The following is a 23,506-nucleotide window of genomic DNA, read 5'->3' on the forward strand; positions in this document are numbered from 1 at the left end:
GGGGGTGGGGCTGGTGTGTTGTGGGGGTTGGGGGGGGGGGGGGGTGGGGTAGGGGGGGGGGGGGAGGGCAGAATTGAATATAATTAAATTATAAGGGCTCCACTTTGGCAGCTGGCCATATGCCTCAAAGCCTAGTCTCCAAGTCCCCTTTGCCCTCAGAGGTTTCTGGGTGCATTGAGTGTGATGTTGAGCCATGCTGACTGACCCCTCCTGCCCCTTGCAGGCGGCCTTCACATGCATTAAGAACCTGTGGAATCGGAAGCCCCTGAAAGTGTACGGCGGGCGCATGGCCGAGTCAATGTTGGCCATCCTGTGCCACATCCTTCGTGGTGAACCTGTCATACGAGAGCGACTGAGCAAGGACAAGGAAGGGGCCCGAGGAGAAGAAGAGTCAGGGCAAGAAGAGAGTGGCTCCCGCCGGGACCCTCAAGTCAACCAGCAGCAGCTCCAGCAGGTAGCGTGCACTTCCTTTGGTGGTGGTGCCGTTGGCTAGAAGCCATTCTCATAGACCAGAGGCCTATGGCTGTGTGAGAAGGCCAAGAAGTACCATTTCCCCTATTTCAGTGGTACAGGCCGGGCCATAATCACAATACAGGGTGTCCTCAAAAGTTTTCATGCCAGATTGTAGCTTAACACTATTCAGACTTAGGACACCTTTTCTGTATTAATTTGTTTCCTGCAAAGTGGCCTAAGCTTGGCACGTATCCGTGGGAAAGAGATGTATGTGAGTGGAGTGGAAACTGACAGTGTCACCGTTGGAGGGAGGGTAACAACGAGGTCTTAAGTTAAATCCCAAGATGGCCCCAGAGGGATGAGGTCATTTAAATAAAGACTGCTGCCACCCTCCAGCCCTGAAAAGGAGAGAGAGAGGGAATGTTGGTTTTTCCTTAGAAGTGTGGGGGTCCCCCTTTATCAATCCAGGCCTTGCCCCTAGCCTGGCATTTTGGTAGCTAACAGCTGTGGGCCTTCTAGGAACAGCATAAAACATTGGTACTCCCCTGCTCAGTCACAACCAGTCCACAGGCTAACTTGCCAGAGTAGTTCCAAGGCTCAAGCAGTAGGGTCTACTAATCCCTCACATTTAGCTAAAGCTGTAAGGTTTGTCATCAGAAAGCCATGTTGGACTTGCCTTCTCCTTTGGGAATGAGAACATTTGGATCAAACAGTCTGTGTAGCTGGGGCATCCCTGGTACCCTATGGTTCCAGGGTGAGCCCTTCTCCACTCCAGTGGGCTTGAAGAGGTCTTTCTCCTTCCAGCTAATGGACATGGGCTTTACAAGAGAGCACGCCATGGAGGCCTTGTTGAACACCAGCACCATGGAACAAGCTACAGAGTATCTCCTGACCCACCCTCCTCCACTCATGGGAGGAGTTGTCCGCGTAAGTGGGCACAGCCTCCTTCACGCTTGGCGCCTTCTCATCCTGCTTTCTCCCCAGTTGACCTTGCTTTCCACTAGGTGTTTTTTGAGAGTAGTCTTTGGTGTGTGTGGGCATCAGCTCTAACCAACTCTTCAATTTGGAAGCATCTTGCCATTCCTGGATCATCCCAAGGAGAAGCCAAACCCTAATTCTGTGGGCCCTTTTCAGGAGGCCTAGTCCTCATTTGCTTTGGCATTGTAAAGATAGCAGGGTAACAGGCTTGCCACGGGACCACCATGCTGACTTTTCCAAAGAGACATTTTGTCAGGGACACCCTGTAGGCCATTTCTGGAGTGCGTGGGATGAGAGATGTGCCATGCAGTTGGTGCTGCACCATGCCTGTGGTGCTCTCTCCCCCCCCTTTTATTACCCAGAAGCGTCCAAGATTCTTAGAGTCCACCTTGGAGCGCTGGTCATGGGGTCCACAAGAATTGGACAATAGCATCAAACTGTAGCATCTGAAGCCTTCCATCCCACCCTTCACTCCTTTTCACTCTTGTTATTCGCCATTACGTCCCCCGTGTGCCATGCCTGCTTGCCAGAAGCTACATGGCTCTCTACCAATACTCTGACATACCAGATTTCTCTTAAGGGTCTGTTTAGTACATAGTCTGGTGGGGTAAGGGTAGGGTATATCAGTGTCCCTGCCCTCCTGAAGCTACCAATCTATTCCAGGCATAAGTCACTCACAGTTATGACATAATCTGGGGTGGGGGTGGGGGGAGTACATCACTAGCCAAGCTTCAAGGGCAGCAGAGCCTCACAGTTGAGAATGTGGAATGGAAGGGAGTCTCCTCTCTTTGGTTACTTGATGGTTTGTCTTGGGTAATGTTGTTTTCTCAATAGCTTTGGGTTTTTTTAGATATCACCGAAACATCTTTCATTATTATCTCCCCAACATAATGTCCTCTCCCAGAGAGACATCCCATCTAACAAATGAAATTTTTTAAAGAAAAAGCTGAGAACAAAATCAGCAAAAGTGATACATTAGAAAAGTGTGAAAAATCTGCATTCTACAAGCTAGATGAGCGAGTCGCTTGCCTGCTTCAGCAGAGAGTTAGGCCACGAGGCATCTTCTCGTGTGTCTGCACAGCTCACTCACGTGCCTCAGCAGTCTCCGCGTGTCTCTTCTTTGGAGATGCGCTAGTTCTTTGTGAATTTGAATTGTTCACTTTGGGTGGTTTTGTGCAGTGCTTCTTTCCACTGACATCGTTAGTGTCCTCAGGTCTCTTAGTCTCCTGGCTCTGCATCGGAGATCACACGGGTCTCACTGTGCTTCTCTCTCATTGCTTTAGGATCTCAGCATGTCAGAAGAGGACCAGATGATGAGAGCTATTGCCATGTCTTTGGGACAGGACATCCCAATGGATCAGAGAGCAGAATCCCCCGAGGTAACTTAAAGGTCAAAGTCATTTGCCTGAAGGAAGCCCAAGTGGGAAACGGGAATACTGCCCACTCTGCTTCTCTGGCCTTACTCTGATGGGGCTCTAGGTTGCCTGTAGACCTCCCTGACGAGCCACCATCAGAAGTGGACACAAAGCAGAGCCATACCCTGGGGAGTTCTTTGCTTTCAGGCCTTCTAATGTGTCCTCACTTTTCGCGCCTCCCAGGAAGCTGCTTGCAGGAAGGAGGAAGAAGAGCGGAAAGCCCGGGAAAAGCAAGAAGAAGAGGAAGCCAAGTGCCTGGAGAAGTTCCAGGATGCTGAGCCCCTGGAGCAGGAGGAGCTCCACGGTTTCACGGACGCCATGTTGCCAGGCTGCTTCCATCTCCTGGATGAGCTTCCAGACACCGTGTACCGCGTCTGTGACTTGATCATGACCGCCATTAAACGCAATGGGGCCGATTACCGGGACATGATTCTGAAGCAGGTGGTCAATCAGGTAAGCATTCCTTAGTGTGGGCAGTAGAGCAGCCTTCTGAGAGCCCAAGGTCACGGCCTTAAAATCTCAGTTGTTGCTCTACTCCAGCTTTTATAACCACAATCCTCCGCTCTGAAGCCTTCTCATCATTAATCGTGCACAGTCAGCATACTTAGCACCTAACCTACTCATCCAGAAAGGAATCCCTCTGAGCTCATCTTCCCACATCTGCTTGAAGACCTCCATTGGCCTTGGGTACAGTGCACACCGTCACTGTTTGTCACTCACCTAACTTATCTCCTTCACTCCCAGAGGGCTTCATCTCCACACACCTCCCTCTTTCCTCTTCTCTAGGGTAAACAAACTCACTTCCTTTGGCCCCTCTCCAGCATATCAGGCTCCTTCTTAACCCTTGGTACCCAGAACAGATGAGTACATTGCTCCAGGTGAAGCTTGACAAGGATGGTATCCAGTGGCACCCTCATCTTCTTAGTCCAGGGAGCCAAATTCTCTTCCTAATTGCGCATTGCCAACGATTCAATAGCCTGTGAGTGGACAATCTGCTGTCTAACCTTAAGCCTTTTTCATCCAACGTTTCTGAAGCTGGTTTTTTTGGGTGGTTGCTTGAAGGTTAGAGATTTATCCCTAGTGAATTTCAGCTCAGTGCTCTAGACTGTTAAGATGCTTTCGGATCCTGACTATCATCCAGTATCTTCATTATTTCTCCCAACTTCTTGCCATCTGAAAATGTGATTAGCAGACCCCTGGTAAGCCTTTATGGAAGTCATGGGTACAAACCCACAGTAAACAGCTCAGGGCCAGCCGCAGATCCCCAAAGCACCCCCTTCTTCAGGTTGACCTTGCATTCTTGGTCACCGTCCTTGAGTTCTGACCACTGAAGTTGCTCCAAACCCATCTCCTCGTACTGTGCCATAGCCAACATCTCTCCATCTTGTCCCCAAGAATAGGACGTGAGATTTGACCAACGCTCTGCTGAAATCCAGGCACCCTGTGGCCACAGCAACCCCATCTCCCATCCTAGTTAAGCAAGCTCATCCAAAGAGGGAGTGGGGTCAGTCAGGGCCTGGCCTGCTCTGGAGCAAGGCTTTTGGACTCCTTGAAATCACCACTCCCCTCTCTAGATCATCTCCTTAATTAGCCCTTTTGGGGATTTCCCCCTAGGAAACAAAAAGCAGGCTTCCTAGCTTAGAGTTTACAGGCACTCTGTTCTCTTCCCTCTTTTGAAAACCGGGACTCAGTCTACCATTGGGCAGTCTCGTGGACCCTCTCCCATTTTCCATCATCTTTCGAATCCCCCTCCAGAGTGCTCTGCAGTCCCACCTGCCAGTTCTCTCGTCCATCTCTCCTCTGGACCAGATGACTTGAATTCAGTAGGGGCAGCCTGGTGCTCTCTCCCTCTCTCCCTGTCTGGGGCGTCGGCTGCATTTCTCTCCTCTGTCATGACCAGGCCAAAGGTCGTTCATTCTCCTTGACAGAGACCACAGAAGCCAAAGGCAGCTCGGGCAGCTGCTCCTTATCTCTGGTCTCTGGTGTCTGGTGTCTGGGAATCATGGTCCCATCCATCCCAAGCAGTAGTCACATCCCTTCTTCCATTCTCACCCTTCCCCCAAGAGAACAACAACAAACCCCAAGCTTTGTGTTGGCCTTGGCTTCCCTGGCCAGCCTCAGCTCATTCTGAACCTGAGCTTCCTGGTCACTTTGTTTATAGAACCCCACCTTCCCTCCATCTTCTGTGAATGCCTTCATTTAGAGGGCACTTGCTACTAACCATGACACCCCATTCTATTTGTAAAACATTCTGATTTTGGTAGTTAGTGCACTAGACTAGCATCTCTCCTAATGTGCTTCCTTCAGTCTTCTTTTTGCTTCTTGGAGCTACTCAGAAAACATTTAATAAGTGTGTTGGGGGGAGGGGATGTTTAGTGGGATGAGATTCTTCAAGTGCTGGGCCATATGAGGGCAAAGAATGGGGCTTCCACGCCTGGAGTCACCGTCTTGAGCAGCCACTGGCACGCGACATAACTCTGTCGCCTCAGCAGAGTGGCCATGGACGTGGAACATCATGAATATCTTTCTTCTGTCTTTGCCACTTTCTAGGTCTGGGAAGCCGCTGATGTTTTGATTAAAGCAGCTCTTCCTCTGACGACCAGTGACACAAAAACAGTTTCTGAATGGATCAGTCAGATGGTCACCCTTCCTCAGGCCTCAAACTTGGCTACTAGGATCTTGTTGTTGACCTTGCTGTTTGAGGTAAGGTTCTGTGCTGCATATGAGGTCTGAGGGTCACCGAGACCCAGGGCATTGGGGTAGCAGCGGTGCTTCAGGTCCCCTCCTCTCTGCCTTCTTTTGCCAACTCAGGAATTGAAACTCCCATGTGCTCGGGTGGTGGAATCCAGTGGCATCCTCAATGTCCTCATCAAACTTCTGGAAGTGGTTCAGCCATGCCTTCAAGCTGCCAAAGAGCAGAAGGAGGTCCACACCCCAAAGTAAGTGACTAGTGCCAAGGTCTGCTTTGTTAAGGTGGGAGTACCTGCTTAGTGCCTCTGTGGGCCCTTGTGCCATGGTCATGTGAAGAGCTTAGATTCAGTGAGGGATGAGGAGTCTCCTGAGGGTGGTGGCCTTCCAAGGTTCCTTTAGGGCATCCGCTGCCTCCCTTTTCAGATGGATCACCCCAGTGCTGCTCCTGATTGACTTCTATGAGAAGACAGCCATCTCCTCCAAGAGGAGAGCCCAGATGAACAAGGTAGGCCAAGGTAGACAAGGTGGTGGCCCTTCACAGAGGCCAGGCCCCCAGTATGGGCAGAGAGTTTGGATTCTTGGTAATCCTGTGGCCCACATTGAGGAGCTAGAGCAAAGTCATTATCTGGTGACCCTGGGACTAGAGAGAACCTTAGGTGCAAACTGGATGGTTTTTTCCAAAGGTTTGGTGGTGCCTCCTGGAGTTTTTTGAAGTAGGTGTTGCCATTAACTGATAGCCTCCAAAATAATAGTCCTTCTGTCCAAAAGTACTGATTGGTTGTGGCTTTCTCTTCTCCCCTATCAGAAGGGTCTGGTCTTCCTGGGGAAACCTTTCTAGACACCTGACTTGGGGAGAGGTAACTGGCCACTTGCCTCTAGCAGAGCGTAGGTGACCTGCTCCTTTGTCCACTAGTACCTCCAGGCTAACAACAACAATTGGCGCTGGTTTGATGACCGGTCTGGGCGCTGGTGCAGCTATAGTGCAAGCAACAACAGCACCATTGATGCTGCCTGGAAAGCTGGTGAGACGAGTGTCCGCTTCACAGCTGGTCGGCGGCGGTACACGGTGCAGTTCACCACCATGGTGCAGGTACGTGAAGACACCCTGTCTCTCCCCAAGCACGTGCGCACATCGCACGCACACACGCACACACACGGCCTTGTACAAGTCAGGCACATCTGTCGTTGGCAAAGAATTGGGGGAGAATGGACGTGGATAGGCTTTAGCACAAAATTGGCCTAAACTGGCTCTTGGTGCATTTGCTAAGCCAGTGGTTTAGGGTGATCTGGGAGCCAGGAGGCCAAGTTCAGAAGAGAGTGGCAGTCATCCAAAGGTTCGGCCAGTCTTTCTCAAGTCAGAGGCACATCCCTCATGTGGACCAAGGGTGGTCTTTGTTATTCTCATATTTGCCTCCTTGGAGCACTGCCAATATCCTGATTGTGTATCCATGTAAAGGGCATCTTACTGGGGAGACTCTGCCTTGGCTTTGCACACTCCCAGCATGCCTGTGATGAGGCTAGAGCAAGTGCGTACACTCAGCCTGAGACTAAGAGAAATCGGACCTGGCCCAGGCACAGCTGCCTTTTACCTGTATAGAACCGCCAAGGCATGGATGGATTAGTGGATTAGTTTATTTCCAATATGGGGGGGGGGGGGAATCAGGCCTTGTGTACCATCCCCCTCAATGTCCAGGTCAATGAGGAAACTGGCAACCGGCGCCCTGTGATGCTGACACTCCTGCGAGTGCCACGGCTTAGCAAGAATCTCAAAGATGGCAATGAACAGGAGCTGGACAAGACCCTGGACGAAGCCAAAGAAGTTGATGCCAAGCCGACTGAGGAGAAAGCCTCCAGTGGTATGGGCCTTCTGCATCTTCCCCATGTTGGGCAAGCTCAAGCTTGAGTCCGTTTTGTTAACTGGTTCTTTATCACTCGTCTCTCATTAAGCTTCCCACTTGGCTAGAGGATTTGTGCCTGCTCTGTCTCCATAGCAAGCTTAATTAGGCCTTTGTTCCAGGGATTGGGAGCCATTTCACGAGTCTTTAATATTCTCCTGTCCCCCTTTCCCAGAATGCCCCTTGGCTCCTGAGAGTCCAACACTTGAGAAGGAGCTTGTTGCTGAGGAGGCCCACCTGGGGGAGATCCTGATCCAGGGCCTCACAGAGGAGATGGTGACAGTCCTGATCAGGGCCTGCGTGAGCATGCTAGGTGTCCCAGTGGACCCAGACACGCTGCATGCCACCTTGCGCCTCTGCCTGCGGCTCACCCGAGACCACAAGTACGCCCTGATGTTCGCTGAGCTGAAGAGCACTCGCATGATCCTGAACTTGACCCAGAGCTCAGGCTTCAATGGATTTACCCCCCTGGTTACCCTGCTCTTGAGGCACATCATTGAGGATCCATGTACCCTGCAGCATACCATGGAAAAGGTGTGTGGCTAGCGTCTCTCTCTGCAAGCCTCGGCCTGTGATGTATGAGCCCTGAGTGCCCCATCCACTGCTGTTCCCCCTCAGTGTAACATGATATTCTTGGAGCCCAGTTGTTTCTTACCATGTGATAGAGTGTGAGCAGTCACATGACAGTCTCATGCCAGGGACTCCTTATCTTTAAAATGAAGCTGAGTTCAAAGCTAAGAGTCGAGACTAAGCCAGTTACTGAGCAGTGGGTGAGCCCTTTGGAGATCACCTTGTGTTTTGTCTCAGTGTGGCCTGAATACTTTTTCAGCTCTTCTATTGCTCCTCCCTGGGATGAGCCAGGGGATCCCCTGGGTGGGCATGGCTCTAGTTTGCCAAGGGTTGAACTTTTGACAGTGCGTCATTTTCTAGGTCGTGCGGTCTGCAGCTACGAGTGGGGCAGGAAGTACCACATCTGGGGTGGTATCTGGCAGCCTGGGCTCCCGGGAGATCAATTATATTCTCCGTGTCCTTGGGCCAGCTGCATGCCGTAATCCAGACATCTTCACTGAGGTGGCGAATGGCTGTATCCGCATTGCCCTTCCAGCTCCTAGAGGCTCAGGGACCGGTGAGTCTCAAGACCCTATGTCTTTCAAGGTGCAGTGGCCTTGGATGTCTCCAGATGTTCTGATTCCGTCTGATACATCGATGTGCTTGGCATCATGTTGGCATGCTTATGCTCCCTTTGGAAGTTGAGTTTTTTTTTTTTTATTTAGCTGGGGGATAACTAGATAGCAGCTGTGATCCAAGCTATTTTAGCTCTTCATGTAAACAGGTTAGAATCAGCAGAGGATTGGGGCAGTTCGGGAAGGCAGTCTGGAGCAGGTGGGCTCAGAATTTCATCCCTGCTCAGTGCAAGCAGAAGACACGATGTAGGTCAAATTGGAGACACAGAAATTAAACTTGCACAGTTTGCAAGTGGGAGGAGGCCCAGCCTTGTCTACACCTGGAAGTGTGTGCTTCTATTCAAAGGGTTTGGACTTGAAGATCACGGAGCCATCTGCAGTGGCAGAGTGCCTGGCTTCTAACCGCAACCTTGGGCAGGTCACTTCTGGGCCTCCGATTCTTCTGTGAATGAAGATGTTGGGCCCAGACAGTGCCCAATCTCTAAGTCTCTGTCGTTACTTGTACCATGGCAGTGTGGAATTAGGCTTAGCCCAGGTGGCTTGAGTCTAGTTTGAGCCTCGTGCCAAGTACTAGAAGCCACCCTTTACCTCAGGAAGTCATCTCCTTCTACCTCATTCATTCCATGTAAGCCTCGGGCTCTCTAGTGAATGAGGCCGGTTCCAGGACTACCCTGGCTGTGACACTGCCTCCTCTCCTCCACTCCATCCAAGCAACCTCCCCCTGCATCCTTCCAGTGTAGGGCCACAGGGGATTTTGGGGGGAAATTCTGGGTCCACCTCATTCTCATTTCTCATCCAAGCCTTTGGGAGTAGTAGGGCTGTGTAGCTTTCCTCCATTTCTTTGGGTCTGAGGATTGCCATCATTGCTGACCAAGAAACCTTCACTTTTGTCCCATCCCCCCCCCCCCCCCCCCCCCGGCCATGGCTCAGCATCAGATGATGAATTTGAGAATTTGAGAGTCAAAGGGCCCAATGCTGTGCAATTGGTGAAGACGACCCCAGTCAAGCCCTCCTCCCTGCCTCTCATTCCGGACGCCATCAAGGAGGTGATTTATGACATGCTTAATGCCCTGGCCGCCTACCACGCTCCGGAAGAAGGTATGTGGAGCAGGTTACGTGTGACTCAGGATGGTGCTTCTGCTTGGGGACCATGGGGCACTAGAAAGATATGTTTTAGGGTTCCCAGTTTCTGGCCTGTATAGCTGACTTCCAAGCCCACACAGAAGACATCTTGTGTTGGGTGAGAGCTGTGATGAAGGAGACACTAATGTACAACTGGAGTATTTTGGTGTGTTTGTTTACATGACTGGTGTGATCATTCCATGGGCCTGGCAGTTGTATCCTGGACAGAGCAGCCAGGCCTCACTAGAGCTTCAGCTGGCCCCAGAGCATCCTAACACTAAAGTTGTATGGGGGGGGGGGGGGGCGGTGTTTTTTAGCAGAAAAATCAGACCCCAAACCTGGGGTGATGACTCAGGAGGTTAGCCAGATCCTGCAAGACATGGGGGATGAAGTATACCAGCAGTATCGATCTCTGACACGCCAGGGCAGCGACTTTGATGCTCAGACTGGCTTCGCCATTAATGTAAGTTAGTTATTTCTGGTAGTTTGAGTGAGCTTCCTCCCCTAAGGATGAGTGATACCTCAAAGACATTTGGTCACATTGAATGATTGTACCATGACAGTTATTTTTCCTTGGCATCACTTGTTCCCCATTGGAAAGGATTTCCTTTTCATTCAGCTGCTGAAATCGTGGAGTGGAATGCAGAGGGGGCACACGTCCTAACCGGAGTTCAGCTCCATTAAGTCAGTTTGTCTCTGGCCCTTGGAAATAAAGAGCTGACTCCTCTAGTGCTTTCCTTACTCACAACAACCTGGTGTTATCCCTATTTGGCAGATCAGGGCACTTAGGCATCAGTCATAAAGTGCATGGCTCCAGGGTCCCACTCCTGCTCTGAGTTGGGATTCAGACCCAAGTCTCTTGTGCCTAAGCCTTGTGTCCTCCCCACAATGCCTGTGGTGGTGGTGAGGAAACAAGAGGTGCTGGGTGTAGAGGAAGACAGTTTCTTCCACATCTGGAGCAGCCAGCTTGCCCCCCATTCCCAACTCCTCCAGACATTAGTGGGGATCATTTCCTGGGAGAAACACGAGGACACTCCCCTGTCTAGAAGAGTGCACTTGGAGTCTCTGGAAACACAGTATTGAAATCACAGCTTTGTGTTCTTCCTTTTTCCCCTGTGCACAGGCTCAAGTCTTTGCCACCGATGGTACATCCACTGAGACACCTCAGTCAGGGACGCCACAAGGAGGAGGTAACAACCCAGCTATTTCTTGAGTCTTTGGCCTGCCACACTGCCCTAAGGTGGCAGTGAGGCTGGAAGCATGTGGATAGGGGACCTCTGGCCACGTCTCCTTACTTAGCGTACTCCAGGCTGAAACAGAACGACTTTCTGAAACTCGTGAAAGGCTGACTGAATCCAAACCCAGGGTTTCTGTGGTAACATCCTCGTGGCCCTCTGGGAAGCCAAGCTAAAGTTGGTAGGGCTCACTGTAGGGGGAGACTTGGGGCAACTCAGGGCCCGAGGCCTAGCCCAGGGTGAGAGACAGGAGCATTTGTGAGGTCCATCACTGTTCCAGTAATTGCCAAGGCCTGGAGACCTGGTGCTTTGCACTAGGTGGTGTTGCTGAGGAGTATGGTAGGATTTCCACCATCTTCTCCCAGGCAGCAAAGCCTCTTTCTTGATGGTTTTATGCCATACCAATCACTGGGCACTTAATAAACCACCTACTAGTTGACAGGCTCAGTACAAAGACAAAACTAAAGCAATCTTACATTCTAAGAGGGCAGAGAACACGTAGACATAAAGCACATTCAGACTCAAAACAAGAAAGGAGAAGGTGGTGGTGGTAGGCAGGCAAGGGAGAGAGCAGGTTAGTTTTGAAGGAGGGCCACTGATTAGGGAGGAGACCTCCTGGACAGCAAAACACTGAGAGGGCAGTTAGGGTCAAGGTGTGAAGAACCATAAGGCTCAACTGCAGAGCCAGGAAAGGGAAAGAAGGTTCCTGGGGTTGGGACCTAAGAAGGGCTTTCAACACAACCTGAGTTGATGTTTGCCTCTAGTAGTTGTGATCATCTGAGTACAGATAGGACATGGTCCAAAACGAATCTTTGATAACGGAGTGGGTGAGAGGCCTGAGGTAGAGATACCAGCCAGCAGGCTGTTGGAGTGCAGAAAAGGGGGCATTTTTTTTTCTTTCTGGTGAGGCAGTCGGGGTTAAGTGACTTGCCCAGGGTCACACGGCTAGTAAGTATCATGTGTCTGAGACTGGATTTGAACTCAGGTCCTCCTGACTCCAAGGCCAGAGCTCTACTGCACCACCTAGCTGCCCAAGAGAAGGTAGCATTTACAAGGGATGTTTGAACCGCAAGATTTGACCACTGGTTCTAGGGAGAAGGGCAGAGTTCATGCTAAGGTGACTGGAGGATTGTGGTGCCCTTGATAGAAGAGGGAAGTTGAGAAGAGGAATTTGGGTCTTTATGTACAAAAGCCTTAGGCTTCCCAGCTTAGCCTACCTGGGGACCCTACTTTACCATTCCCATTGGAACTGGATCTTCTGTTGACAATCAGTGTTGGCATCGAGTGTCCAGAGGGCAAAGGTAGGAATGGTGATTTCGTCCCCTCTCTCTGTCTCAGCAGCTTCTACTCCAGAGGAATCTCGGGAAGGGAAGAAAGACAAGGAAGGGGAAAGAGTCTCTGAAGAAGGCAAACAGAAAGCCAAAGGCAGCAAACCTTTAATGCCGACTTCCACCATCCTTAGGCTGCTGGCTGAGTTGGTGAGGTCCTATGTTGGTATCGCCACTCTGATTGCCAACTACAACTATGCTGTGGGCCAGTCGGAGCTTATCAAAGAGGTATTTCCAGTCTGAAGCATGTCAGTCGCCCCTTCTTGGGGCACCAGGGGAATGGAATGGGAAGAACGAACAAAGCAGGGATTTCGTGCCAGTTGAGCGTTCCATTTCTCAGTTTATAGTGCCAGTCCACTCTTGATGTCCCTAATGCTGAAATCTTGGTCTTTTCCTACTTTGGAGGCTACTTGCCTCAAAAATCTGAGCATGGGAAGGGAGACAGTTGGACATCATAAGAAGTTCTCTGTGCTAGGAGTTTGGAGGCCAAGGTTCTCTTGGTTAGCAGAGCGACGTGATTTTCCATGAGTCTGTTACCTACTCCTCCCTGGGTGTATTTCTCCATCTTAGCCATTAGGAGATTGGCCATATACGGCCAATAGGGCTCTGTCTCACTTGTGCTCTGAAACAGAAAGCCACAACCCTACCAGGTAGCGTTTCCCCAGGCAAGTCCTAGCTTTGGCTAAGCCTCCCTCCTTCTCTAGCCTTTGCCAAACCTCCCCCATTGGCCAGTCCAGGTCAGGGACTGGTGACAGAGTCTCATCTCTGAGGGAAGTACCATGTCAAGAAGTGAGTGCCAACCTCGTAGAAGGGTCTGGGATAGCAAAATTGGAGGTTCTCTTTCTTGGCACCAAGGTTGAGGGAGTCATTGCTAGGTGGCCTTATGATCAGAGATCATGGCTTATTTATTTAATTTTTTTTTTTTTTAGGACTGCAGTGTGCTGGCATTTGTCCTGGACCACCTCCTGCCACATACCCAGAATGCTGAAGACAAAGACACTCCAGCACTAGCCCGCCTCTTTCTAGCCAGCCTGGCTGCAGCAGGCAGTGGCACAGATGCTCAGGTGGCCCTGGTGAATGAAGTTAAGGCCGCTCTGAGCCGAGCATTGGCAATGGCTGAGAGCACAGAGAAACATGCCAGGTAAATGGTCAAGGTCCCAAAATGTGCCCTCTGTAGCCCTTCAGTCAGTAAGCATTCATTAAGCACCTACTCTGTGCCAGGCCCTTGCTTCTCTGTATCTCCACCTGTGGGCACAGTCCCTCCCTCAAGGAGGCAGGGGAGGCAGTATACATATACTTAGAAGCAAGCTCTAGACAGGATAAATAGGAAGTAGATAAGTGACGGAAGGAATTGAGGGGAGTTAGGGAGGGCTTCCTGTAAAAGATGGACTTGGAGTTGGAACTTAAAGGAAGCCAGCGAGGTCAGTAGGCACAGCAGAGGAGGGAGAATGTCCAGATGGAGGGTCTTGTTTGTGAAATAACCAGGAGGCCGGTGTCACTGGATCCAAGAGGACCTGTCAGGGAGTGAAGACTAGACAGGTAGGAGGGGACCAGGTGATGAAGGATTTTTGATGCCAAACAGAGCGTCTCCTATTGGATCCTGGAGGTAATAAGGAGCCACTGGAGTTTATCCTAGAGTAGGGGGTGGGGTGACGTGGTCGGATGTGTGATTTAGGAAGCTGACTTTGGCAGCTGAATGGAGGATGGACTGGAGGCAGGCAGAGCCACCAGTAGCTATTGCAGCAGTCCAGGTCTGAGGAGATGAGGGCCTGTACCAGGGTGTGACAGGTAGTGGCAGAGAGAAGGGGGCATATTGGATGCATACTACAAAGGTGAAATAGATGGGCCTTGGCACCATATTGGATACTGAGGGGGGGCACGTGAAAGAGTAGAGTCCAAGGGGCAAATAGGTGGCTCAGTAGATAGAGCACCGGCCCTGAAGTCAGGAGGACCCGAGTTCAAATCTGACTTCAGACCGAACACTTGACAGTAACTAGCTGTGTGACCCTGGGCAAGTCACTTAACCCCAATTGCCTTTAAAAAAAAAAAAAAAAAAGAGTAGAGTCCAGGATGATTTCTAGGTTTTGAGCAGGGGGTGGGGAGTTGTGAGTTTTGCTTTGGGCATATGATGTTTAACATATCTGCTAGCCATCCAATTGGAGACATCTATAAGGCAATTGGATGGGCAGAATTGGAGGTCACCAGAGAGGTTGGGGTGGGAAGGGGAGATTTCAGGATCATCGGCATAGAAATAGATGGTCATTCAATCCATGGGAGCTGGAGAGGTCCCCCAGTGAAGTTAGTCTAGAGGAGAAAGAGCGGAGGGCCCAGAACAGACCCCTCAGGGACCCCTACGGCGAAGGTGGAGCAGTCAGAGAGGAAGGAGAACCAGGGCAGAGCGTGTCCTGAAAACCCTGAGACAAGAGCATTGAGTAAAAGAAGGGTAATCAACAGTTTCAAAAACCACCGGAAAGTCAAGAAATGTGAGGGTGGAGAAAAGGCCATTGAATTTGGCAGCTAAGAGATCATTGGTCACTTGCGAGAGAGTTGTTTTTGTGGAATGATTAGGTTGAAAGCCTCATATTGCTCATGGGAGGAAAGAAAGTACATCTGTCATGTAAGAGTACAGGAAGCTTCTTTGGCAGCAGTGTCGATTGGACTAGGTCATGGCATCATAGGTTGAGTGAAAAGTTCTGCCTCCAAAGAACAAAGCCCTTTCTCGCTCACCGCAGGCTCCAGGCAGTGATGTGCATCATAAGCACCATCATGGAGTCGTGCCCCTCCACCTCTAGCTTCTATAGTAGCACCACAACCAAGACCCAGCACAACGGCATGAACAACATCATTCGGCTCTTCTTGAAGAAAGGCCTCGTGAATGACCTGGCACGAGTGCCCCACAGCTTGGACCTCTCCAGGTAGGATGCCAGCTCACAAGGCATTCACCGCCTTGGCCCCAGTGCACTCATTTCTTCCTGCCTTCCTTCTGTGTGCACTTTTGCCCTTGCTGGCTGCCTATGAAATGGAAGTCTTCGGGCTAGGCAATCTTGGTAGGTTAGGTTACCACAAGGCCTCTGATCGCCTGGGGGCCTGCCCATCTCATCTGCCAACAGAGGAGCTCAGATGCCCTCACTGTTGGCTCCTCTTTCTGTCCTCCAGCCCCAACGTTGGGTCACTGAAGAGGCGATGATGCCATTTTTAGAACCATGTCCTTATAGAGATCAAAGAACATTGAGAATATTGTAGAAGAAACCGATTTCTAATCAAACACAGCAATCAAGGAGTGGGGGTGGGGGGAGGCGCCTAGAAAAGGCTGGGAATCCCACGCTCTCATTTGTCCAGTGACCCCTCCCTTGCCCTAGGGATTTTCTTGGCCTCCAGCACTGCGTGCTCATGATCTATACAGATGGTGACTTCCACTCAGAGCTTTGCGGGAACCCTTGTGCTCACTTTATCTTTCTCTCTCCTTATGTGTCAGCCCCAACATGGCCAACACTGTCAATGCTGCCCTGAAGCCTTTGGAGACACTGTCTCGGATTGTGAACCAACCCAGCAGCCTCTTTGGCAGCAAGAGTGCTTCCGGAAAGAGCAAATCTGAGCAGGATGCTCAAGGAGCATCTCAAGATGCCAACAGCAATACACAGGACCCAGGTAGGAGAGCCGGGGAGTTAAGCTGGGGAGACAGATGGCACGCTCATCTGTGTGTGCACAGGGACTTTCTGAGTCACATATATAATAGTTCTCTCCAAAGAGGTCCACTAAGTATGGTGGGATTTCTCAGTCAAGCCATCACAAGTCCAGCCCCTAGCAAAACCATTGAATGAGCTACCGAAGGGTGGCTCCACTGTTCCTGAGGACTGCATTCGCTGCTGCTGCTTTTCCCTCAGCTGGACCCTGCCTTCATTGAGTGAAATGGCCTTCCCAGGTCATCTTGCCCTCTTCTCATCTGCCTTTCTCATCTGAGTGTCATGAAATATACATTAATTGTTTCAGGAGAGACGGGGGAGACAGAAGTGCAGGAGGAGGACCACGATGCCACTCAAACAGAGGTGGCAGACGGCGATATCATGGATGGAGAAGCCGAGAATGACACTGTAGTGATTGCTGGGCAGCCACAGGTGCTCAGTACTCAGGAGATGCAGGTATGGCCCCTATTTGCCCTGCTTATAACCATTGATTGTTGAGGTCTTCAAAGCTCCACGCAGACTGCTGAAGAGACACTGGCTTTCTGTCCCTGTGTGACTTTGGCAAGTTACAACAGTTCTAGGTCTCCACTTTCCTGTCTGTGAAAAAGAATGTTGAGATTGGTGATGCCTAAGAGCCCAGCATCAACAAAGCTGGGCTAGTTGAGATTTTCTTGGAACCAAAATACAAAGAAATTTGTGGGCATTGGACCTTGTAGAAGCCTGTGTAGGTTTGGGTGTGATGAGTGCCCTTGTCCCAAGCTCGTAGAGCCATTAAGGAAGCTAGGCCCAAAGGCTCGAAGTGTGGCTCATGGTGCAAATGAGTGGCCCAAGTGGAAGGCCAAGCAGGCAGTACTGTCTGGCCTGTGGAAGTTGGAGACTGGGCTGTTGGCCAGGAGCAAGCCTTGTGGTGCTGGTACTCGGTCCTCTCTACTAACTCCACTCTGAGCCCTGGGCCTCGGGCTAGTTTTAGCCAAAGACATGGTGGCATTGCTGCCTCTTGTTTCTCCTCAGGTTGAGAATGAGCTTGAAGACTTAATAGATGAGCTGCTTGAGAGAGATGGCGGATCTGGGAACAGCACAATCCTAGGTAAGCGCTGTAGAACTAAGCAGTCTTTCTGTTCCTGTGGATCTCTCTCTTCTCCACCCCATACATACCCTCCGTCGCCCTCCTCATTTCCCTCTCCATCGCCTGTCTCTCTCTTCTCATCTCTCACTTCCCTCCTTCTTTTCTTTCTTCTCCCTCTCCCCTCCTTTCCTTTTCTTCTGCCCACTCCCCACCCCCCAAGACTGAGAGAATGTTGCTCCTTTCTCAGCCCCTGCTTGCTCAGCTCGACCTAAGCGTATCTCAGTCGCATGTTGGGGCCTAGAGCCTGGCCTGTGGTACCATCAGGAAAGCAGACATGTTTCTCCTTGTACGAAGTTCTTGCTCTTCCTGGGGGTTTTGCATGAATTGTAGGTTGAAAGAGAGAGTTTGACTTCAGGGCCTCAGCAGTCTTGACGTGGTGGTGGCCCTGCCCCGTGGTGACAGGATCATGGAAGGGGCAGAACTCCTCTGTTGTCATTCAGTTATGTTTCAGGATGGGCTGAGGAGGGTAGGAATTTGCCCTCTGAGCCACAAAGAAGGAAAAGCTCTGGGACCCGAGTGTGCCCAGGCTCAGGGTCCGGAGGTAGCCTGGGCCGAACTGAGGTAGAAGGGGAAGCCATTTCCTCCGGTTTCAGTGGCCTGGTGGGTTCTGCTCTGTAACCTTCAGTGGGCAGAAGTGGAGAGGACGAGTCACAAGAGGATGTGCTGATGGACGAAGCTCCCTCCAACCTCAGCCAGGCTTCCACCTTGCAGGCCAACCGAGAAGGTGAGAGTGCAAAGGCAAATCAACCCTCCCATCATGCCCTTTCAAGCCTGGCACTCCACCCTGCCCAATTGGATGAAGTAATGGGGTCTCCGTTGGTCTGTATATGGCTCCCAGGCCACGTGTGGATACATCTGCAGGTGGCCCAGTGTTTCCTGGGGTAGTTGGCAACTTACTGGTTTGGCATGACTCACTTTTCCTGAAGTTTTCTCCTCCTCCATCTGCCCGTTCCCATTGGTTCCGAGAGCTCTCAATAAGAAGGCTGTGACAGATACGGGGAGAAAGCCAAGAGAAGGAAGGGTGGGCAGCTTTGGGTTCAGCGTCTAGAAGTGCGCTCCCTTCCGCCCACCCCCACCCCACCCACCCCCACCCAGCCTCATCGCTACTAACCTGTGCGGCTTGTTTTCAGGATAGGGGCCTCTTGGGGCTTTCAGGAAGCCTAGGCCAGCTGGAGGCCTCCAGGACTTGCCTTCATTCCGCCTCTATCCCTGTCCCTCCTGCCCTGCCAGCTGCCGCCCTGTCGGCTCCACAGCCCTCTCGCATGATTCTCTGTTGTAGATTCAATGAACCTCTTGGATGCCGAGGACGAGGAGGAACATACCCAAGAGGAGGACAGCAGCGGCAGTAATGAGGACGAGGACGAGAGTCAGGAGGAGGAGGAAGAGGAGGAGGAAGACGAGGAAGAGGATCAGGTCAGTCCCCTTACGCCAGTTTCCCCGGGGCGGTGTCTAGGCCATTGCCTTCCCTCTTTTGAGCATCTCGCACGCGGCGTTCTCCTTCCTTAGGACGATGAGGAGGGAGAAGAGGGTGACGAAGATGACGATGATGACGGCTCAGAGATGGAGTTGGACGAGGATTACCCCGACATGAACGCATCTCCCTTGGTTCGCTTCGAGCGCTTCGATCGAGAGGATGACCTCATCATTGAATTTGACAACATGTTCTCCAGTGCTAGTAAGACCCATGCCAGCAGTCCCTGAGGGAGCTGGGCTTTCCTCCTCCTGTATCCTTCCTTTGTTTGAAGGGGATCACTCTCGATTGCACCTGCTGTTCGCCTGAGGCCATAGACTGGCTTGTTCTCCAGAGGCTAACGGCACAATTGGTTTTCCACCTCAGTGTGTCCGAGAACACTGAGGTGGTGGCTGGCAAGCACACCCCTGTTTCTTCTTCCTTGGGAAGCTTGGGCATTGCAGGATTTGATGAGAAAGGCAACTTAACTCTCGTAACCAAGTTATCTTCGTTTTGTTTTGGAGAGAGAAAGCGTTTTCGATGCGAGACCTCCATGTCTGTGTGACTGTGCTGAAATGACTTGGCCTCTTGTGGTTAAGCAGATACTGGGAGGCTAAATCACCCAGAAGAGGTGTGATGCCTCTGTGAGGAATGTGCCACCTTTTGCCTAAAAATTAGGTCTTACCCAGTCGACATAAAAGTAGAGTCCAACTATACACGGAAGTGGGAGTTAGGGCAACTTCAAACACCAGCGCACGCGTGCACATCAAAAAAAAAGAAAATGTGACAAGGGGAGAGTTGGCCCTCCTCCAAGGGTGCCTAGAAAGAATTGTGTGGTACAAAATTTGAAGTGGTTAAAAAACATCCTAATCATTGAATTCCTCTGAGCTTGCTGTGGGCCAGGCCCCAGAACTAGGCCCAGCTCCTACAAGGAGCTGTCATTCTAAAGGGAGACAACCAGGCTGTCAAGAGGAGGCCTGCAGAGGCCCTCAGCATAAGGCCAGATTGAGAGTAAATCACAAGCGGTTCAATACACGGTAGCTTGAGAGGACAGGGGAGAAAGCCTTGTGGCAGCAGTTACTGCTTAGGCCTCTCGTGCACAGCCAGTACCCAGCAGCATAGACAAGACATCTCAGATGTGCAGGAGGAACACAGTTCAGAGAGTGCAGGGGAGGAGGCTAAGCCTAAGCCTATCTGGTAAGGCTGCAAAACTAGGCCACGAGCTGGTTGTGAAAGGTGGCTTCTAGTCTGCACTATATGCTAAAGGCCACGGGTTCAGAGTTTGGCGAGCAGCGAAGTGTTGTGATCAAATCTGAGCTTGAAGAAAGGGAGAATTGGGAGAAGAAAGAAGGGTCTCAAGCTGAGGTTTCTAACCTAGGAAAGTAGAGGAGGGGGTCAGTTTCAGAATGGGGTGCCTTTTGTGAAAAAGATGAGTTGTTGATATCATGGGAACGTCCAGTCAGGGAAGTATCTGTTAGGCAGTTGGCAATGGGGCCTGAAGCTCAGGAGCGAAACTGGGGCTGAGTGTCTAGCTCTGCAAGTTATCTATGGAGAAATGATACTTAAACCCACAGGTGCTCATGAGGTCCCCCTCCACCAGCAAGTGTAGGCAGGAGAGTTGTGGCCTAGGAGATAGCCCTAGGGAACACCCACCATGAGGGGCCATTTTAGGGGCAGTTAGCCAGGTGGGCAGAGAAGCCTGGGGAGGGAGAGGATCCAGGCCAAGAAGGTGTTAACTGTGTTGAGTGCCACACCTAAGTCAAGAAAAGACTCCTGTTTTAGCAGTGGAAAGTTCCTTGGTGACCTTAAGGAGAGAAGTTTCAGTGGGATGAGAAGCAGGCAGCCGGAGAGGGTTAGAAGAGAGGAGAAAGAGTGAGTAGAGATGCTGAGTGTAGAGCGAGGTCAAAGGCAGCTGAAGGGTAGTTGGTGGCATCCTATTGAGTGTTTCTTAGATATGTAGACAAGGAGAGGCAATCTGGAGAAGACAAGGGAGAAAGGGTTGGGCAGGCCCTAAGCAAGAGAAAGACCAGTCAATGGGGGGTGGGGGAGCAGCGTTGCGGCGGTGGGCTTGTACCTGCCTCCAGATCAGCAAGACTTTGGGGTATGGTCCATCTCTTCCTCGGCACCCCCCTCAGTTCCCTCATCTACAGACTTAAGCAGGCTCTGTCAGGTTATGTGTCACTGTCTGTGACTCCACCAGATTTTCAACCTGCCAGGGCCCCAGCCCTTCCAGTCCAGCCAGCGGGGCCCAGGTGGTAGCAGGCGGCTCCAGAATTTACCCTCTGTGCCCTAACACCTCGTGCATCTTCTTTACAGCAGATATCCCTCCATCCCCTGGGAACATCCCCACTACGCATCCATTAATGGTACGGCATGCAGACCACAGCTCCCTCACCCTGGGCAGTGGTTCCTCCACCACCCGCCTCACCCAGGGCATGGGCCGCAGCCAGAGGACACTGAGGCAGCTGACGGCCAACACGGGGCACACGATCCATGTGCACTACCCTGGCAATCGACAGCCCAACCCTCCCCTCATACTGCAGAGGTGAGTTGCTGGGGACGTCCCTGTTATTCTCGCCAGGTTGTGCAGGTTCCTCTGCTGTGTCCTTCCTTTCTTTCTGGGTGCAGAGGGGGAGGGGCTCAGCCTGGCACTTTATTGGTAGAGGGACCCTCCCAAGCGGGGAAACGCCCCCCCCCACCCCCAATTCAAGTCTCTGCCTTCTCTGTAACTTATTGTCTCCCTGGGTGACCTAGAGGAACAAGAGTTGAAATGACCTGGTCGAGTTTGAACCCGGGGCTTCCTGGTGTAGAAGCCAGCCCTCTGGCCTCTACTTTGCCACACTGCCAGGGCTAGAGAAGAATTTTAGTCTGTTTCTGAGCAGGGTCTGGAACCAGCCACCCATCCCCTGATACATGTTCTGTGAGCTCAGAGAACATGGGCTGGCAGCATGCAGTCTCGCCAAGATTGGCACTACTTCCTTTTTTGGCAAATTAGATTGATGAAAGTTCCCTGTTTTCAGCAGGGCATCAAACAGCTCAAGCTGTAGGGAGATAGAGATTATTTGTTGTTGTTAAGTCATTTCGGTAGTGTCTCGCTCTCTGTGGCCCCATTTGGGGTTTTATTGGCAAAGACATTGGAGTGGTTTGCCATCTGACAGCTGGGGAAACGGAGACAGACAGGGTGATGTGACTTGCCCAGGATCATACAACTAGGAAGTGTCTGAGGCCACATTGGAACTCGGATCTTCTGACTCTAGACCCAGCACTCTATCCACTGCGCCGCCTAGCTATCTCCAGGGGCTTAACGGGTAAGCTTTTTTTAAGGGGCTCCGTTAGCCTGAAGAGAGGAATGTCTCCAGTGGAGTGCCCCAGGGATCTCCCCTGAGCTGAGCCCTGTCCTGCTCAGCATTGTTGCCGATGACAGCAGACAGCTGGTTCAGCATTCAGTGGACTCGATTTGCTAGGCCTCAGCAGGAAGCTGCCTGCAAATCAAGACGGAGTTTGACAAAAGCCAGTCCAGAAGGCAGAGTTACGGGTGCAGGTTGTCTGAGGAAGGGCAGTTGCTTCTGGGAGTTGGGAACATTCTCTGGGACCCCACAAAAGTCTCAAAGGAGGAAAATCCGCTGAGCCTAGGCAGGCTACAGCAAGCGGAGGAGACGCAACAGTTGTCCTCACGCAAGATGAGCTCTCCGCGAGTCTTGTATTTTGTCCCTGCAGCTTGTCAGCAGTGTAGCAGGATGCTGCTGGTGGCGATTTATTCTCATCCCGCTGTTTTACCTGATCTCCTGAATGCTTTCTCTGCTTTCTCCCCCACGTGCATTTTCTGTGGAATATTGCTTCCAGTCAATTCTACTCACCTGTTTTTCTTTAATGAATTGGGGCTGGGGGTTCATGGCAGACAAGGATGAACCACATCAGGAAGGGAGGGACGGAGAAAACCTTTCTGGTGGAAAAAAGTGGGTTGAAGCAGCTTTTGCAGGCTTCTATAGCCGCGTGATTTCATGGGCTCCATGAAGAAGGAACATGTACTCTGCCCCAGTCAGATCCATCTGGGAGCCCTGGGCTGATTACCCAGCGTTAAAAGGGGCCTGGAAACCCACGTCATCCAACTCTTGCTTTATGAAAAGTCAGGTCACTTGGCCCAGAGAAACACTTGGTGTCTGTGACTTGGGTACCTAAAGGGCTGTGGTGGAGGGTGGGGAAGCAGAATGCATTCTGCTTAGCTGCAGCCTAGTGAGTGGAGTGCTGACGGACCTTACAGTCAGGGCGTGTGTGGCTCTGAATGTGGTGGCCCTTCGGGCCTGCACAATAACAGTAATAATGCCAGATGATTTCTTTGAATCCCTTGAGGTGTCACAATTCTAAAGCACAGTAAGAGCTGGCCGCCAGTGCTGTGGGCTGAGAGAGTCTGAGCACAAGCTGGAGGCCATGTGGCTGGGTGGACCTGGGGCTCCCAACACTTGCCAGCAGGTTCTTCCCAAGAAGTCACTGCTTCTTTGTGATCAGCCAGAGGTGGAACCAGAAATGGAAGGAAGCATGGTGCGTGGGGTGAGAAGAGCAGGCCTTGAGTGCCAGGTCAAGGCACTTGGCCTTTACTCTCTCTCCCTAGGCATGAGAGCCATGGCTTCACTGAGGATGCCAGCACAGCCATGTTACCTCCCTCTCCTTTTGTGCAGATTGCTGGGTCCTTCTGCTGCAGCCGATATCCTTCAGCTAAGCAGCAGCCTGCCCCTCCAGAGTCGTGGCCGAGCTCGCCTGCTGGTGGGCAATGATGACGTGCACATCATTGCCCGGTCTGATGACGAGCTGCTTGATGACTTCTTCCATGACCAGAGCACGGCTACCAGCCAAGCTGGTATGTTGGCACAGCTCCAAATCTGTGCTGTAGGAAGAGGACAGGGAATGATAGTCCCCGAGAGGGTATACAGAGATTCTTGAGGAGGGAG

General features: G+C 51.5%; 1 protein-coding gene across 1 annotated transcript in view; it reads left to right on the forward strand.

Moving 5' to 3' along the window:
* Nucleotides 1-23,506, forward strand: part of HUWE1 (HECT, UBA and WWE domain containing 1, E3 ubiquitin protein ligase) — a gene marked incomplete at its 3' end in the record, with an annotated part of 111,679 nt that overhangs the window by 81,722 nt on the left and 6,451 nt on the right. The window contains exons 33-57 of the mRNA XM_027877255.1: nt 224-454; nt 1,258-1,380; nt 2,715-2,810; nt 3,030-3,299; nt 5,397-5,549; nt 5,658-5,785; nt 5,961-6,042; nt 6,451-6,627; nt 7,231-7,393; nt 7,608-7,966; nt 8,363-8,558; nt 9,547-9,714; nt 10,059-10,201; nt 10,862-10,928; nt 12,312-12,529; nt 13,231-13,442; nt 15,034-15,216; nt 15,777-15,949; nt 16,292-16,440; nt 16,996-17,071; nt 17,736-17,834; nt 18,390-18,523; nt 18,617-18,785; nt 20,877-21,105; nt 23,237-23,415. Coding sequence (XP_027733056.1) covers nt 224-454; nt 1,258-1,380; nt 2,715-2,810; nt 3,030-3,299; nt 5,397-5,549; nt 5,658-5,785; nt 5,961-6,042; nt 6,451-6,627; nt 7,231-7,393; nt 7,608-7,966; nt 8,363-8,558; nt 9,547-9,714; nt 10,059-10,201; nt 10,862-10,928; nt 12,312-12,529; nt 13,231-13,442; nt 15,034-15,216; nt 15,777-15,949; nt 16,292-16,440; nt 16,996-17,071; nt 17,736-17,834; nt 18,390-18,523; nt 18,617-18,785; nt 20,877-21,105; nt 23,237-23,415 — 4,177 coding nt within the window. The remainder of the gene's footprint in view (nt 1-223; nt 455-1,257; nt 1,381-2,714; nt 2,811-3,029; nt 3,300-5,396; nt 5,550-5,657; nt 5,786-5,960; nt 6,043-6,450; nt 6,628-7,230; nt 7,394-7,607; nt 7,967-8,362; nt 8,559-9,546; nt 9,715-10,058; nt 10,202-10,861; nt 10,929-12,311; nt 12,530-13,230; nt 13,443-15,033; nt 15,217-15,776; nt 15,950-16,291; nt 16,441-16,995; nt 17,072-17,735; nt 17,835-18,389; nt 18,524-18,616; nt 18,786-20,876; nt 21,106-23,236; nt 23,416-23,506) is intronic.

Source organism: Vombatus ursinus, unplaced genomic scaffold, assembly GCF_900497805.2.
Source record: "Vombatus ursinus unplaced genomic scaffold, bare-nosed wombat genome assembly UNPS02004241.1, whole genome shotgun sequence".
Lineage (NCBI taxonomy): Eukaryota > Metazoa > Chordata > Mammalia > Diprotodontia > Vombatidae > Vombatus > Vombatus ursinus.